General features: G+C 35.2%; 1 protein-coding gene across 10 annotated transcripts in view; it reads right to left on the reverse strand.

Moving 5' to 3' along the window:
• Positions 1 to 16599, reverse strand: part of BCAS3 (BCAS3 microtubule associated cell migration factor) — a 369883-nt gene that overhangs the window by 337290 nt on the left and 15994 nt on the right. For all 10 annotated transcript variants that reach the window (XM_040618651.1, XM_040618679.1, XM_040618660.1 and 7 more), the window contains exons 6-7: positions 14327 to 14408; positions 5195 to 5267 (exon numbers count right to left, since the gene is read on the reverse strand). In XM_040618651.1, the coding sequence (XP_040474585.1) occupies positions 5195 to 5267; positions 14327 to 14408 (155 nt within the window). The remainder of the gene's footprint in view (positions 1 to 5194; positions 5268 to 14326; positions 14409 to 16599) is intronic.

Raw genomic sequence — 16599 nt, forward strand, 5'->3', positions numbered from 1 at the left:
CTATTTTGTTAGCTTTCTTGTAACCTATATCATCTACTGAAAGGCAAATCTGGAATCACTCTCTAAACCATGTCTTCTTTCTTAATAATCTAAAATAAACCAAAATTATACTGGTCAATTTCCCCTCAAAGTTCTCAATTAGCTAATATGAAGCATTTACTTAAATTAAAGGTATCAGTACATTTAAATTCAAGGAGAACAAAAAGCATGTATTTTGGTGTATTTGAAGGTGTTCTACAGATCCAGTAGGTTCCAAACTATGGTTTCAACAACCCATACGTGGAAAACAGGAAGATATTTCCATTTCATGCAATTGGTCTCACCCAATTATCTTTAAACTGAGTAGCTCCAAACATCACACATTCACTAGGTCTGCCATGAAGTTTTGCGGCCACCACTACTTTTTGTTGTTGTTTTGCCAGGGGTGGCGGTGGTGGTGGAATTCTCTCAATTTACAGATTGATGTTTCGCCACCTAAAAAATTCATTAACTGATACACACACAAAATGAACTGTTGGGTTTTGGTACAAAGATTTATTTATCTTATCACCATGAACAAAGTAAGCATGCCTCTACAAATCTCCACAAAATTTGCAAATGTTCCTTTTTGGTTTTCCTTTAATTTGCAAATCTTGTAATCTAAGACTGAAGTTGACTGAACCAACATCTAAACTAGTACAGTAGTATCAGCCAAAAAACACAATCTGTTTCCCATTTAAGTGTCAAGACTGCATCCTTCTTCGGGGGTTCTAAAACTATTGTTTTGAAAAGATTATATAGTGAATCATGGAATGGTTTGGGTTGGAAGGGGTCCTTTAAAGATCGCCTAGTCCAACCCCCATGCTACACATTTCAGTTGTTTTACTAGATGGAAAATTTGACTTTTAAAATACAAAAATGTGTGTACCAAAACCTAGTCAGAAACTCAGATACAAGGGAAAAGTTGAGAAAACACAAATTTAATCTCCCCTGGTAAAATACTCATTGAGGGGAATACAAGGATTAAGATTGGTGCTGCATAGCTCTCTACAGAATTTTTACATAAAGCACATGCCAGGTATTAGTTTCAAAGTGCCAAGTTTGAAGTTTTAGAAGCAGTAAATTTTTTTTAAGGCAGGTTCCACAAAGCGTTTAAAATCTAAAATTAAGAAATATTAAACTTAACCTTAAGATCTTAATACTGATATTCAAAGGTACGTATGTTTTATCAGTTATATATTATTTCAACGACTACGGTATTAGATTACATTACAAAAGAGATGCAACCCCCACACCAAATTACCCAGAAGTTGATTTCTAAGTAAATACATTGTTAAATCTGTGGGAGACATACCAAAAATTAATAAGATATTTTTAGACCTGTCAAAAATCTGTCATTCCGTAAAATATTAGGGGATCTTCGTGGTAAACTATTGTATTACTAAGTTACCAAAGAGACCTTTCACTGTGCAAATGACAACAAAAATATTTTCAGGAATGAAACATAAATCTAAATATTCATTTTAGGCGAACATTATTTTGCATTAATTATTTTTATAACTATCTTTGTTCCATAATGAAGGAAAGAAGTCCTAGCATCTTATCAGACACAAAATTACTCATTAAATTCTTACTATTAAAGTACATGGCACATTAGACAGACAGCTAAAAATACTGAAATTATTCAATATAAATGATACTTTTTAAGTTATTAGTTCATGACTACTTGAAAATTCTTTGGATTCCAGATTGATAAATGTTCTACATTAAAAATAATACCTTTTTATCATATTTCCCTCATTATAGTGTATTTACTTTACAGCTAAAGGAAAAGAGAAGAATTTCCTGATGGTAACCACTAATGCAGACTAGTGGTCAGAACCAGGAAATCCCAGCTCCTAACTTGAATGTGTCAGTATCTCATTCATACAGACCTGAAAGATAAAATACGATTAAATGACAGTGCAGTGGATCTAGATAAAAACTATATTTTATCAGATCTGTATTCCTTCAATGGTTCAGCATCTTTAACACTTAAAACTTGCTCATGACATTTTGATATCTGCTGAATTCAAATTTCTCAAAAAAATTTATGCATTTGAACACACATACAGAACCATAAAATCATGAAGAATATCCACATATTTGTAAGTAGAATCACTCACCTATCATATAGTTCTAACATATACGTTTAAAAATCTATATATGTATGTATTACAGTATATATTACATATAAGTAATAGTTCTAACATGTTTTCTTATGATCAAGAATAGCATGCGATAATTTACAGCAACTCCTAAACTGTAATGAAGAGTTAATAACCTACTGAGGTTTTATCACAGGTCAGGTGCAAAATACATTTATTCTTCACCTTCCATCCAAAAAAATTAACAACTCCAAAGTACTTTCTAGAAGAGCTGCTGAAAATAGATTCTATATAAATGATTGCCAGGGAAAAGAATTTAGAGTACTGCCTCCAGACACAGCAGGGTCCAGAAATATTCCTCAACAATAAGTCATGGTGTCAGCCACCAGATCTTCCAAAATGTTAACCATACCCCTTATTTATTAATAAACAGAAAACAAAAAATCCCACCTTATTTGGAAATGTCAAAATTACTGGGGATGTTCCAAAAAAAGAGTAATAATTGTCACAAATTTGAGCAGAGCAACCATAAATCAGAAATTCTGAAGAATTGCTAAGGAAAATGCAAATGATCATCAAGGCTGAAGAGATCAAACTTCTTTTGCCCCAGAATCATTCTCCTTGGTAATGATTCTGACAGATTTTTAGACAATCACCTGGGTAAAATCTGAATCGGAGAAACCCAGAGGACTGTTGGAAGTAGCAGAAGCACTTCAGGTCACGCACTTCTCCTCTAAAAAAGTGACAACCTGGTGTCCCAGTGAGGATGGGTACAAGAGCAGGGAGGCTGTAGTGATGGAATTGTTTCCTTTTGAGATGACGTCTTGCAAAGGTAAGGACACTAGTGCTGTTGTCAGAACCATGTCCAATCTCTACCAGTTTAATGTATCAGCATAACAGACTGTGTGTTGGAAGACTGGATTTCACTCCTGGGTTTGTTTTGAACTAGTTGCTTTTCAGAAAATCATTCAGTCTTTTAGGCCCTCTGTTTACCTTTCTGCTCAATGGGAAGTATTTTAGTGTCAGTGCTACCTCATTTCACCAATTATTTCTCCTGCCGTTTCAGTAGGCAGAATAGGCTCCCTATTACCTGCCCTTTCGTTGTAGCATGCTGACAGCTGCAGTATTTCATGCCATAGCCAACAATCTCCAGAGTAGGTGAGGAGATGACTGTAGTGAAAATATCAAGCACTTTAGAATAAACGCTCTAGAATAAATGTAGTATTTTCTTCAGATATGATTAAACAAGGTGTTTCATCTGTCCACAACCATTAAGATATACAGGAAACAATGTTAAGCAAAAAAATTCAAATTAAAAACAGAACTATAATTGTGATTCAGGTTCAGAGGCCATTTGTAACACAGCTATTTTAGTGTTCTACACAGGTTCTTTTTTATGCATAACAGTCATTATAGAAATGTAATCAAATGATCTATGAATGTAACTGAAGAAAAAACAAGTGCGACACTTGAGCCAATTTAAAAGGAGTGTGACTCCAGTTGAGGGCAAACTATCAAAGAACTCTTAACCAGAAAGCTACTGACAAAATAGGTAATTTGTAAGAACTCTTTCAAAAATAAATTGCAATGAACAGTAAAGGTAGAAAGAAAGTGTTTCAGAATTTTCTGTTAAGGTTTACCACCATGAGCAAACTAGTGCTTTATTAAAAGGGTAAGCGAGAGCTTGTGGCACAGTCCCTTTTTTTAATGATGTGCTAGTCAGTCTTCTGGTCACGGGAAAGCCCGATTTAAAAATCTTCTATTTGTAGCTATTTAACTACTGATAAGTAGTAACACAAACCTATCCATTCATTCTGAAAACGTATGAGCTTTTTTTGTAAAAAAGCAGAAACTAGCAGTAATCTTTGAATTAATTTTCATTAACTGAGGAATACAATAAAAAACTGAAAATAATAATCTTTATAGTTTGTTCATTTCTCAGATTCCTTCATACCCTTGCTTTAGAAGTTGAGGTAAGTTTTTTTCCATCCAACATATCCTTTACATAAATAAATACACTGTTTAGATTAAGACAGAAACTCCTGCAAGAGCACTAATTGCATCTCTGGTTACATGAACTCTTATTTAGAAAAAGTTATTCATGAGGTTACATACACTTACAGAGCTGGGGAAAAAGGAGAAAAGTCACCACAAATAGTTTTGCAAGTTGTAAAAAAAAAAAAATCAATAGAAACACATTTCAGTTCTCTGCCCTACATGTTTTTTCTTTTCAACATTTAAGTCAGCTAACATTAATATTCTACTTCAACACAGTAACAATACATACAGAGAAATTTACAGACTTGATAGTCTGCCTCCACACCCAGAGTAATTAAATACTTAATTGAAAAAGGTGCAGCACAGGATTAGGCTTACTACTGTAAGAAGTTTTACATCAACTGTTTACGCTTTGATTCGCTTGTGTAGAGGATTACCCTCGAAAAGCAAATATTTTCCTGTAGATATAGCTATAAATCATTCGCATTGTCTGAATTAACATATCAAACACACATAAAATATCTTAAGGTCCTCTTTTATAAGATGAGTGATAGAACAATACTGTCCACAGAGGACAAGTGTGTTAAGCTATTTTTCTAACTCAAAGAATTAGGTTTAACATGTATTTTGTTAATAAACAGTGAGCGGCTGTAACAATGAAATTGCTTGGTGCTTGCAATTCATTTGGTATATGACTGCTGGTTGAAAGCATCTTTAATTACTTTTTAAGACACAGTGACTGCTTTAGACACTTCTCAGTAATAAATCTGTCCAGAATTAATATCTGAAAAGGCTAATCATAAAATCATGATCACACTGAGAGCAAAATAAACGTAAAATACTTCATCTATTTTATATCAAGAGTCTCTATTTTTTATTCCTTTTAAAAAAGCTTAAGTCATAGGCAAATGTGTGCTGACACACTGAAAAAACCCCAAACTTGAAGAGCACTTCACAGCGTCATCCCATGAGCAAAATGGGAATAGAGCTTTAAAAATGTCATCTACTGGGGGTTTTTAGATTATATTACATTTTATACGTAAGACTTTATTCACAAAAAACGTTCTTACCCAGAAGATCCGATGCTTTTGCACACACCAAGAAGAGGCCGCTTCTCAGAAAAATTATCACATTTCTGAGCACCTAATAAGAGGGAAAACAAGAAAAAGCAATTCACTATCTACACTTTGTGTTACTTTTCAAAATACAGGTGTGTATGCTGTGGGGGCTCAACATATTGGAAGGATATTGGATACATAATACAACTCTTAGCCTGTACAAGATTAGTGATAAAAATGAAAATAACAGTCAGAGTCATGAACACCAGAAGAACTGTTTTTGAAAGAGATGTCAATGAGTAACAAGTAGCAAAATCTGGTCAGGATTTTGGAGTTATTTTCTATTAATTTCAGTTGGGGTTAAGGATTCAGTAACTGTAACAACTAACGCTTGCTGATTTTTCATTGTTTTATAAAAGCTGTCTGTAATAAGGCTGTCATCAGCTCTGCATGGGTTTCATACATTGGTTTCCAATTTCTACTACTGAGGTATAAATGGAGTATAACAGCATCAGCTGTAAGAGCGCAGCTTAAGAGCAGCCACTCTTTAGCACGTGACAAGGGGGGCTGCCGGTGTTTTCCCAAAGCACGGCCATGCTTACAGCCCATGCCCTGCACCTAAGAAAATACAAGATGAAATTAGTCTTTAGTAAGTTTTGCCACCATGCGATTTAAGTCTCTAAGAAAGCAATCTCCAGCAACTTCCAGCAAGACTCAGGGTATGCCTACTTGTTCACTCAAAGTGAGAACACTTTTCAGTGTTTTTAATCTACTTTTAAGATTAGCTTCACCAACAACCAGCATAGCGCCAGCAGTAGTTTGGCATGGGCTTGTCCTCTGCTCCAGTTCAGCCGCTGAGATAGTTCTGCCTGCCCAGGGGTCCATGTGTGCCGCCACTGCTGGCACCAGAGCTAGGCAATTAAAACCAGTCCTTTGTCTTGCCAAAGTGCAGTCACACCTTCACTCCAGAACCATGAAATTGTTAAATACACCACACTTTTTAAATTGTATTTTAAAGGTTTTTAAAACTTCACCTTATTGCTATGTAAACAGAAATAAAACTAAAATTGAGTCAAAAATCTCTCTTCTACTTTGTGAACATTTTACTGAATTTCAATGTATGCTTCTACCCAATTTAAATAACAGAAAAACCACTACCACCACCACTACTAAATTTCCTCTGTTTTCTTTCAACCTTTGCCTTTTTAATTATCTATCTATAGTTATGCATGTGTGTGGTGAATAATGGAATTTTATTTTTTTTCTCCAGTGTACACCAAACCCTTTGATCTATAAAGAATATTAGTGATATAGTCTGTTCAAAATTTAATTCACAAATACTGGTGTGCTGCACTAAATCAATTATTCAGAAAGGCACAACAATTAACAATATAAATTTTCACATAACAGACTCTGTTAATTATTAATAACTCAGGTACCTGCAATTAATTTGTAACAAAAACTGTTCAGTACTCTCATCCGTACAAGGATAAGTCTTCCCTCCTACACATTTGGGTATTTATAACATCAAATGGGTCACGTCAATAATTTCACCATCAACAATAGCTTTACAAGTAGCTCCAAATGTATTTTCCTTTTATTCCTATTATTCCAAGGTCTTTTATGAGTCATACCTGTACTGTATGTACTGACCTGTAAATTGATAAATGAAACCTATAGTCTGAACCTGGCAACCAATTTGTTTTCTTCAGTACAAGTAACAGATGAACTCCATTTGTTTCTGTTCACTTAGCTAGTCTCTCAGCATTAACGGTGAAATGCTGACTACTAGGAGTTCCGACATTGATTTAAGCAGAGCCAGGATTTTACCTTAAGTATTTAACTGTATTTTCTTTTTTTTTTTTCTTTTTCCCCACGAGGATATATCAGGACATGAATTCATATGTTTCTTTATGGTCTAGTTCTAAGTTTAACAACAAGGAAGGGGGCGCAAGGAGAAGAAAGGTGGTGAGGAGTAAAGGGAAACAACAGCACAATATCAAAAGGAATACCAGTTTTTAATACCCACAGTACAGATTTGCGAAATTTATACAATAGGTGCTTAAACTTCTGATTTCAGTCTGTAATGATTGAGGCCTTCATTTAAAAAAAATAATAATATCCATTTGCTACTTCAAATATATACTTTCAGAATGTAAATATTAATATTGTAGAACAAGATCATTATTTTGAGGACTCTGCAGGGTATTAAATCAGGTTAATAGCGGTCCCATTCATGAGATTGCAAAAAGCGACATGTGCTGTTCTCTGCAATGCTTAATGGAGTCAGCAACCCTTTCTAGTTCTGCCCTGGGATTTAATCCTCCAAGTTATGGCAGATTAATTTTTATTTGTAAAATTGTGTTTATTTGCATGTGCGATATACTGACGTTGTACACACCTGCTCCACACACAGTGTTTAACAAAATGCAGCAGGATGATTGAAATGAAAAACAGCTAGCTAAATCCCTCAGATACAAAGAGTATTGAAATCCTGTTGCAAAGTCTTTTTCTTAAACTCCTTCTATTCTAAATCCTTTTAATTCTGTCATATAACACTACAGCATTTATAAAAAGCTGAAAATCCTGACAAATCACACAATTAAAGTAATGAAAACTGCCCTTCCTGCCAACAAGGCACCACCTTATCTACAGCTCCATTTAGCTAAATGATATATGTTATTTTAAAAAAATCTAAACCCAGTTAGTACACTTAAAATTGAAAAAAAAAATCTGTGGCTAAATGAAATTTCATACAAATCAACATTTAGAACTTTATGAAGTCAAAAGGTTATCCACACATAAGCTCAAAGCAGCTTATGTACTGTACTGATGAAACTGTGAATAGGTATCTCCTGGGCCTAGTAAGGCCTCTCAATAATGCCAATAATAATAGTAACAGCAACAGCAGCAGCAGCACACCCTTTTGAAGAATAAAAATGAAAACCCAGTGATTTCCATAGGAACTCAAAAGCTACTCAAAACTATGAAAAGGACCCTCATTTCCCTTCAGTAAGAAATGCACCATATAAACGTCAGCTTCTGACCTATTTAGCAATGGCATATATGCACGATGGAGTATATTTTTCCAGTATGTAATTCCACTGATCAAATTCCATCACAGCCATTTAATAACGCAGTGTACCTCCTGTTCAACTAGACCCCTCTTATTTTTATCTGTTACTTGAAAATTGTGTTGCATTTGTGGTCCTGCCCCACATCAGCACAGCAGCCAACCAGTATCTGGAAATGCATTAGGCATATACTACATATTGTTATCCCTCCCTATCTTGCTGCTTCTTTCCAGTGGAAAAAAAGAAAATAATGATTTTTCTTAACATTTCTTAATCAGTAGCATTTTGTTCTGCTTTGTTATTGAACACAAATGCAAAAAAGCACATGCTACTTGAAACAGAAGTGAAAAAGCTCAAGTAAGTCCTAAAAATAGTGTGTGAATTCTTTGCTCAGCTTCAGGGTAGCATCTATAAATGCTCCATTTCCTGCACAGATAAGCTGCAACTGCTTTACTCAATATTGTGCCTGATCAATGGCACTGCCACTGCTGTCCTCATCCCAGAACTTCAGGTGGTCCTTTATACATATATAGACCATGAACATCACATTATTCTATCTCCCTTCACTCCCAGCATCACCCAGACATTTCAAGTTTCAAAGTCCCTCTCCAGTACCTGCATCATACCAAAAGTTAGCACACTAGAACACCCTTCAACACCAGCTGATTTCCGTAGCTACTGCCTCCTTAGCCCACTCCACCCTCCTATTTCTGAGATCAGACAGCAATGTTGCAAGAAGCAACGGTGGCTGCAGAACATTATCTTGGCAGTTCTGTCAGACAGAGCTATGCATCTTTATAGAAAGTTGTATTTCCTGCACAGCACCATAGTTTTATTCTCTGGTAATTACATAGGTTCTATATGAAGAAAAAAAAAAAAAAGATGACCTTGAAACATCTGCTAGAGATTAATGATTCTGGAGTCACACATTAATTGAAGACAGAAGTATTTTGATTGAATCTTCAAAAGACCTCTTAAGATATCAGTGAAGATGGTGAAAGCTTAAGGTGTATTGGTCTAAAGCACTGACATGATGTGGCTAGAATTGAAATGATGGCATACAGGTCAGTCCACACAGCTTCAAAGAAATTAGCATTTTGAAATGTCATGCTCCAAAATTCTTTCCTGTAATATCTATAAAAGGCTTACTTGTTATGCTTGAGAATTCTGTTCTGTAATTTCTATAATCCATACACATTAACGTTCATTATACCAGAACAACCCACATAACAGTTACAAAACACCAAAACTTAAATGCACACCTGCAGGACCAACTCACACCAACCCAAATCTACCAACTGCTACTGCTTGTTCAGCTTGTAGGGCTAGCTCCCCTATCATACATGCTATGCAATTATTTTTGGCCTTCAGGGACTTAAAACCACTAAGCCACCCAAGTGGTTGAAAACATACAAAACTCACATCTGCCTTCCCTTAGAAAGCAACCTAAATATTAGAGTTCTCTTCAGTATACCTGCACATAAAGCTGACTCAGCTTTGAGGTTCAAATTTATTTTACCAACATCAAAGATGTAAGCAGTAGAGATAAATCTGCTGCAAAATTTAAGCTTTCAACAGTTTTAGATTTTCAAATGCAAAACTACTCTGTGTTCCAATTAATTTTACCTTTTCATGTTAATTCTAGTTCTCAACCCTTCATCTTTAACATTCCTTTGGTTCATAGCTGTTTTAAACATAGTACCTCCAAAGTATTTCCTTTCTTATTTGCTTTTTTTTTTTCCTTTCCTTACCAGTAAATTTGACTAAGCAGTCAAATTATTTGAAAGACGTAGGACTATTATATCATCTTTTCTGCAAGCAGCATAATCTAGAAAATGGCAATAAATTAATTCAGTTCACTGGATGAATTTATTTTCATAATGCTGGGACATGGAAATAGGTTTTACAGACAATGACTGATCTAAACCTCAACACACAAGCCTGTCATCGTGTACCCTTTACTACCACATACAACGCTATTCCTGCAGCTTCTCCTAGTTTCTTGACTGACTTTTAAACTATGCAAGCCCACCTTAATAAACAGGATAGCACAAGGCAGAAAGCAGGTATGTAGCCAAGGTTTTGTAAAATGACTTGGGATAAGTAATAAAACATGGGAGACTAGCACGAACTCACTTCAGAAAGCAACAATATTCTGATTTTGTAGGAAAAAGAAAAGCAAACCTATATTACATTCTTCCAATGTAAATGTATTCTTTCTTAGCATTTATTTCAGAATATGAAATAGACCTCAAAATGAAGTTCAAAAGAAAAAAAAAAATATGGAATTCTCAGTCTTTCTTATTTGTGACTTCATAGGTCAAAGAACATACAGAAAACCTAAACAAGTAATATTTTTAATGTCTCTGTAAGTATCACAGAAATGCTAATCCAAAGAGAAAAAAGCAAAAGACAAATGTAGGAATATCTAAGACAGAATACTTAACAATATACAGGACTCAAACTTGGTATCTTTTCAATTCTACATGTACACATCCACGCAGTCTGTTACCTCAGAAAAATAAGAAAGCATCATGTAGAGGAAGTGGTGAAAAATTAGAAAACATGTTGAAGAAAAAATATGAATAATTAGGTCAATGTGGCTAAATAGAGCCATTAGGTATTTTGTGAGAGGAAGCCCAATAACAGAGTAACTTGAGTACCAGGGAAAGCATCACAAATCACAAAATGGAGAGAGATAATACACCCTGAGTTTTGCTTGGTTCTCTCACTGTTATTCACTACAATGATGTTACCAACCGTTGACTCCTCTTCACAGAGGAAAGTAGCTAAAATTAACTGACAGAGTTCCGGCTTTTTTTGTATCTACCACTTAATATTTCCTCCCTTCTAATAATCACAAAGTTGCTTCAATTTGTCTTCAGACACATCTTTGTGTGCTTGTTTTGTCTGAAGAGACAGAAAAATCCAGAGCCCAGCAAACCGGGCCCCTGTATACATACAAGTACTCAAATCACAGCATACATATTTGAAAGTGAAGAAGAGCCAGGCAAGTTAAAAAGCTGTGCCAACCAGATGGCTCAGCAGATAATGCAGTGTGTGGCATGCAAAGTGCCAGGACTTTGTATTTTTATTCCTAAGACTGACAGCATCCAGACAGAGATGTTCTCATACCCTGTATGTTAGCTACGCAACTTTACTTCCTCTCTTAAGCCTGAAACTTGGTCACAGTGTAAAACTTCAGCCTCCAAAAAGACCATTTATACTGCAAGCTCTAGAAAATAATCAAAGCTGCATCTACTGTCAAAAGCAACAGTAGATATTCTCTGTGCACAGAGAAGAGTTAATGTCTACGTTTTTCAGAAATCTCTCAATTCTTTACAGACATCTTATATGGGCTGCAGACCAACCATGCCACGGACGCAGAGACATCAAAGCACTGTAGCACTGGGCCAGGTCAGATCTTGCCTGGTTTGTCAGCTCAGACAAAACCCTGCGTGAATGCTGCAGTATAGCTGCCAGGTCAGAACAGTTCCAGGAGCCATTTAACTGCTCCAGCATGGCACAGAGCCTGAACTAATAAACCTCACCAGATCTGAGCTGGCAGCGTGCAAGGCCAGCTCCAGATACTGCACCATGTTCCTGCTACTAGGACCACTTACAACCTGCTAAATCAGATTTGGGGAGGCCTCCTTTGCAGTAAGCCTGCATGAAATAAACCTGTATGAAATAACTTTTGAAACAATGCTTTATTATGCTATGAAGCGCATGATGCAGCAGAGGATCTAACATCAAAGGACTAGAGCATTTCAACAAAATAGTTGACAAACTATTAAGTTCTGCTACTGTAAAGTCACCAAGTTAAAACCATGAGCTTTCCTTTCACACCTGGGAATGAGCTTCTTATCACAAACTGAGATCTGTTTCTAGGAACGTGCCAAATCCATCCACCAAGAGAGTCCTATTTTCAATAATTCCCTTTTTACAGCTTCACACAGTAAAATAGTGTTTGAGCCTACTGATGGTAATCAGCTTCTCCTTTACAAATTCCTTTTATTTTGTTCAGAATCATTAAAGCTCATGTGTTAGTTATCTAAGGCCTCTTATTACAGCTTTACTTTTATCTGATTCCAGATACTGGTCAATGATACATTCATGTACTTTTAATCAAAGATTTATTTAAACCAAGCCATGTAAAAAGAGACCAAAACATGTTTTTAAAAGGTTTGGCTTAATTTAATAGGAGCTAATTTGAATAGTTTTCTAATGCAACAACTATCATTGTCAGATGCTAAATATATGCAATTTAGACACAGAAAGTAACTGCTTGAAGGAGTTCATAAGCAGTGTAACTTACTAGATTGAAAAATCAGAAAGCACTATTTTACTATCAGAAAAGCAGAACTTACAGGTTCTTCTTTCTCCTTTTTTTCCTTTGAAAGCAGAACGGGCATAGACATCCATTACTTAATGACATACATAACAGTGAAAAAACATAGCTCATCAGGAATTATTCAGTGTTTCCATAAACAGTACAAAAGGCACAACATGCTTGTGAAGTATTTTGCTTTAAGTTACTTTAACCTATAATAGAATTACAGAGCCACATGTACACTACTTTGTATATTTCTCTACTCAGGAAATCACTGAGACAATATAAAATATGTCCATTAAACCTTTAACTTTCTTAATTTACTTTCTTTGAAACACTCAAAATTATTATATTTTTTTAATAATTTAAACAATTAGATTTTAGGCTACATTTTTGCGAGTTCACTAATTAATTCATAATATACCACTAAAATTTGTAATCCAGCATAATCCAAAGAAGCCTTGATCATCCTCTAAGTACGCTCCTTTCATCCATGAAGCAAAAAATGGCAACCAATTTAAACTAGAATACTCAGCAGCTGTAGAGAATAGCTTGGCCAGTTGAACTTACAGGAAGTGTAGATAAGCAAAACGTTGCTGAAACCAAAAATGAGCCAAGACACCAACAGATCTTAGGCCTTTAAGAAGTCTGCAATTAGATTTTGTGTTTAGATTGAACAGTGTACTTTTTTAAAGGGATCTGCTTGTTTATGCATAGTTGCTTTAATTCTGCAGCAAGCTTTACCAGTAGGTTAACTCAGCATTTCTGAAACAATCCCGGTAAACAAACTAAGCAGCTTGTCTTAGAACTTGATAAAACAGTATTAAAGCAGTAACAAAGAGGAGGTGCCTATCGGCACTCAAGGGATGATGATAAAAGTTCGACCACTAAAAAGGTCAAAGTGTTTGCATAAGGTTTACATAAAATAAGCAGAAGGGGAACAAATGAGAAGCTAGCGCCACCCCAAAAAACAGATTTCATTGTCTTGTTACTTTTACTGGAGTGCAAAAGCAGCCTTTTTTAAAAGTCTCATTAAAAGCTGCAATTACTAAACTTAATGCATGCACTAGTAGAATATTTAGATCATTTTCTTCAAAAATTAAATATTTAAATAATCAGAAAAGGACACTCTTTGTACAAAGTATATTACTTAGATCAACTACTTCCTGCATTATCTTACTTACATTGTTTCAGTTTCAGCTCCTAGATGGGTATTAAAAAAAACCAAACAAAACATACCATCCTTCTTAAAGGATACATACTTCCTTAAGTATAAGAGTTTAGAAGGGCATCACATTATTAATAGACTTTACGATGCACCATAACAGGAGTTTTTAATAAATGTTGATAATTTTTACATCTACTGCTATCAATCACCAACTTGGTATAAAAAACCAATTTCAATATTATTTTATAGAAATAATATACTGAAAATCAGTGTTTCCAAATGGAATCTTTAACATCTCTGGACTGATCTCTAGCACAAATATTCCTAGAAATCCTCTGAACTACAAAAGAAGCAGCATCCAAGCTAAAATCTGAAGATAAAACTGCAGAAAGTGCTGGATTACAGAGCAGGAAGATAAAAATGACGTAAATAATACTTGTAGAAAGCCATTATGAAGATGACCACTTAAAAGTAATAGAAAAATCTATGTATCAGGTTGTAGCAGTGATTTGGACAAAGATGTGCAAAAAAAAAAAAGTTATACTTAATTACAAACTATATATACTTACTGATTTGTGGAGCTGGTAAAATCCGCGCAGCTCGCACTGGACCATGGCGGACAGAAAAGAGTTCCTGAGCTTCACCACTGATCTGCAAAACATGCAGCTTATTAACATACAATGTAAAAAAAAAAAGGTATAAAAATATATAGATTTAGTAGGTAAGAAAGTTGGTAGAAAGACATTGTACAAAACGTAGGTAAGAAAGTAAGCTGGTAAGACATTGCCTTTCTAAGCAACCATCCACAATTCCTCTAAATGAGAATATATCTTGGAGGTCTTGAATAACACAAATTATAGCAATAAATATGGCCTGCCTCTAAAAACATACGCCTTGGACCACATGAATGAGATACTAGCAATACCTACTATTAATGATTACACGTGTTTTAGAAGAAACAAGACTTGAAGTTGACTGCTGATTAAAATTCACAAAAATTCAAAGAATCCAAACCATAAGCATTTATTCTACATAGTGCATGCTTCTAAGAAAAATGCTAAGCAGCCAGTTATCAAGAATAGCAAACACTGGTGGTAAAAGATCAGAGGATTTGATATATTGGTACATTCCGCATTCTTCAGGTGTTAAAACTATGTTTAAAAACAGGGTGTCAAACTAATTAAGTTTGGCACTAATGGCAATCTTGACCAAATTAAATCAGAAGTAGTTAAGAAGACTTTCCAGACTTCCTGTAAATGGTCAGTCAGAATGCATTTTCATAACTGCCTGGTAATGGATCCGATATGGAATGTCAAACTTCAGGAAAATGGCAAACATTACAAAGCTCGTTTCCAAATAACCAACAACTTAACAGACGTAATGAGACTAAGAACGTAGCCAACGTGGTGTCATAAAGTTTTGCCAAACAAGCAGTTTACAATACCAGAAGAGAACACAAATTTGAAACAAGGTACTTATGAATCAATAAACTATAAATACAAGTTAACTTTTTGAAATGTCATTTTATGGTTGTTCCCACTTGTTTCTGCACTTCAGCTCACACGTTCAAAAAGTTAAAATTCTACTACTGTTTGACTAACAAATCATAAGTATAGTTCTTCAAACTCTTAGCTCACTTTCGGTCTCAACCCCAAGCCTCATTATTTATTATCATTCCTTTAGATAATGTGGGCAAAATGAAACTTACCCCATTGAAGCACAAGTCTTTCATAAACATACTTTGAAAACACTGTTCAGTACAGAGGTAGCCCATCATTCCATACATGGTAAGTAAACACAGAATGTAGAGAACTACTGCTTTTCCATATTATGCCTGGAATAACATTCGAGCTACACAAATGTGCGGAAGTAACACTCCTAGCCATTTTTGATTTGCAGGCAGCTAGCAGTTCCACATTGGTATGAATCAACACTACTATTAATGATGCAATCAGAATTATTCCTGATGGACACAACAATTTCAAAACTGTAATCAATATAAGAATTAATCCCTCAGTCTACCCTGCTCTTATTTTATTAGGCAGATGTTCCAATCATAGCGGATTCTCCTCCTCCAGCTAGCAGCATCATCTGAACAACACTGTAGTACTCCAGCTTTTGCAAAACAAGTTTAATCCTCCCTCAGGGATAGCTAGAGGCCTCTGCTCTGAAGAGCTTGCTGATCAGATTCCATACAAGACAAAAGAACGATGATCAGAGATCAACTCAGTAAAGATTTGCTGATTGTTTCTAACTGAGCATGAGTTTGGAGTGCAGCATGAAAAAAAAAAAGCACATAGATAAAAACATCTGGAAAAGACAGTCTGGAAAAAAGTAGAGCAGTGCTAAGCAGATAATGAGAAAATATAAAGAAAGAGAGAGAAAATAATAAAGAGATGAAAAAAGATTAAGACAGCAACACATTTTCTATCCATCAGAACACACCGGTTCTATGAAAAGGGAAAGGAGAAAATGGAGAAGAAAAATAGAAAGCTTTGGAATTATTATTATTGGCAATTAAAGATTTTTTCCCCCAAATCATGAAAATGCTGTTTCACATGTGCATGCACATCAACGGCTATGAATGAAAACAAGAGGGAAAAGAACTAGCATAACAAAAGTATGGAAGAAGTGATTCACATAAAATAATCCAACCCAATTCAGTCACCTCCTTCTACTTTTTAACTATGCCAGCACATCAGCTCTAACTCCAGTCTACTTCAAATAAAGTTATAGTCCCAAAAGTAAGATACACCAAGAAGGCCAAACCTTCTTAACTCAGTTTCTGCTCTTAAATATACTGAACTCCAGAGAGCGTGTTTATTTAGCCTGTGATGCCAAG

The sequence above is a fragment of the Falco naumanni genome, chromosome 1, assembly GCF_017639655.2.
Source record: "Falco naumanni isolate bFalNau1 chromosome 1, bFalNau1.pat, whole genome shotgun sequence".
NCBI lineage: Eukaryota > Metazoa > Chordata > Aves > Falconiformes > Falconidae > Falco > Falco naumanni.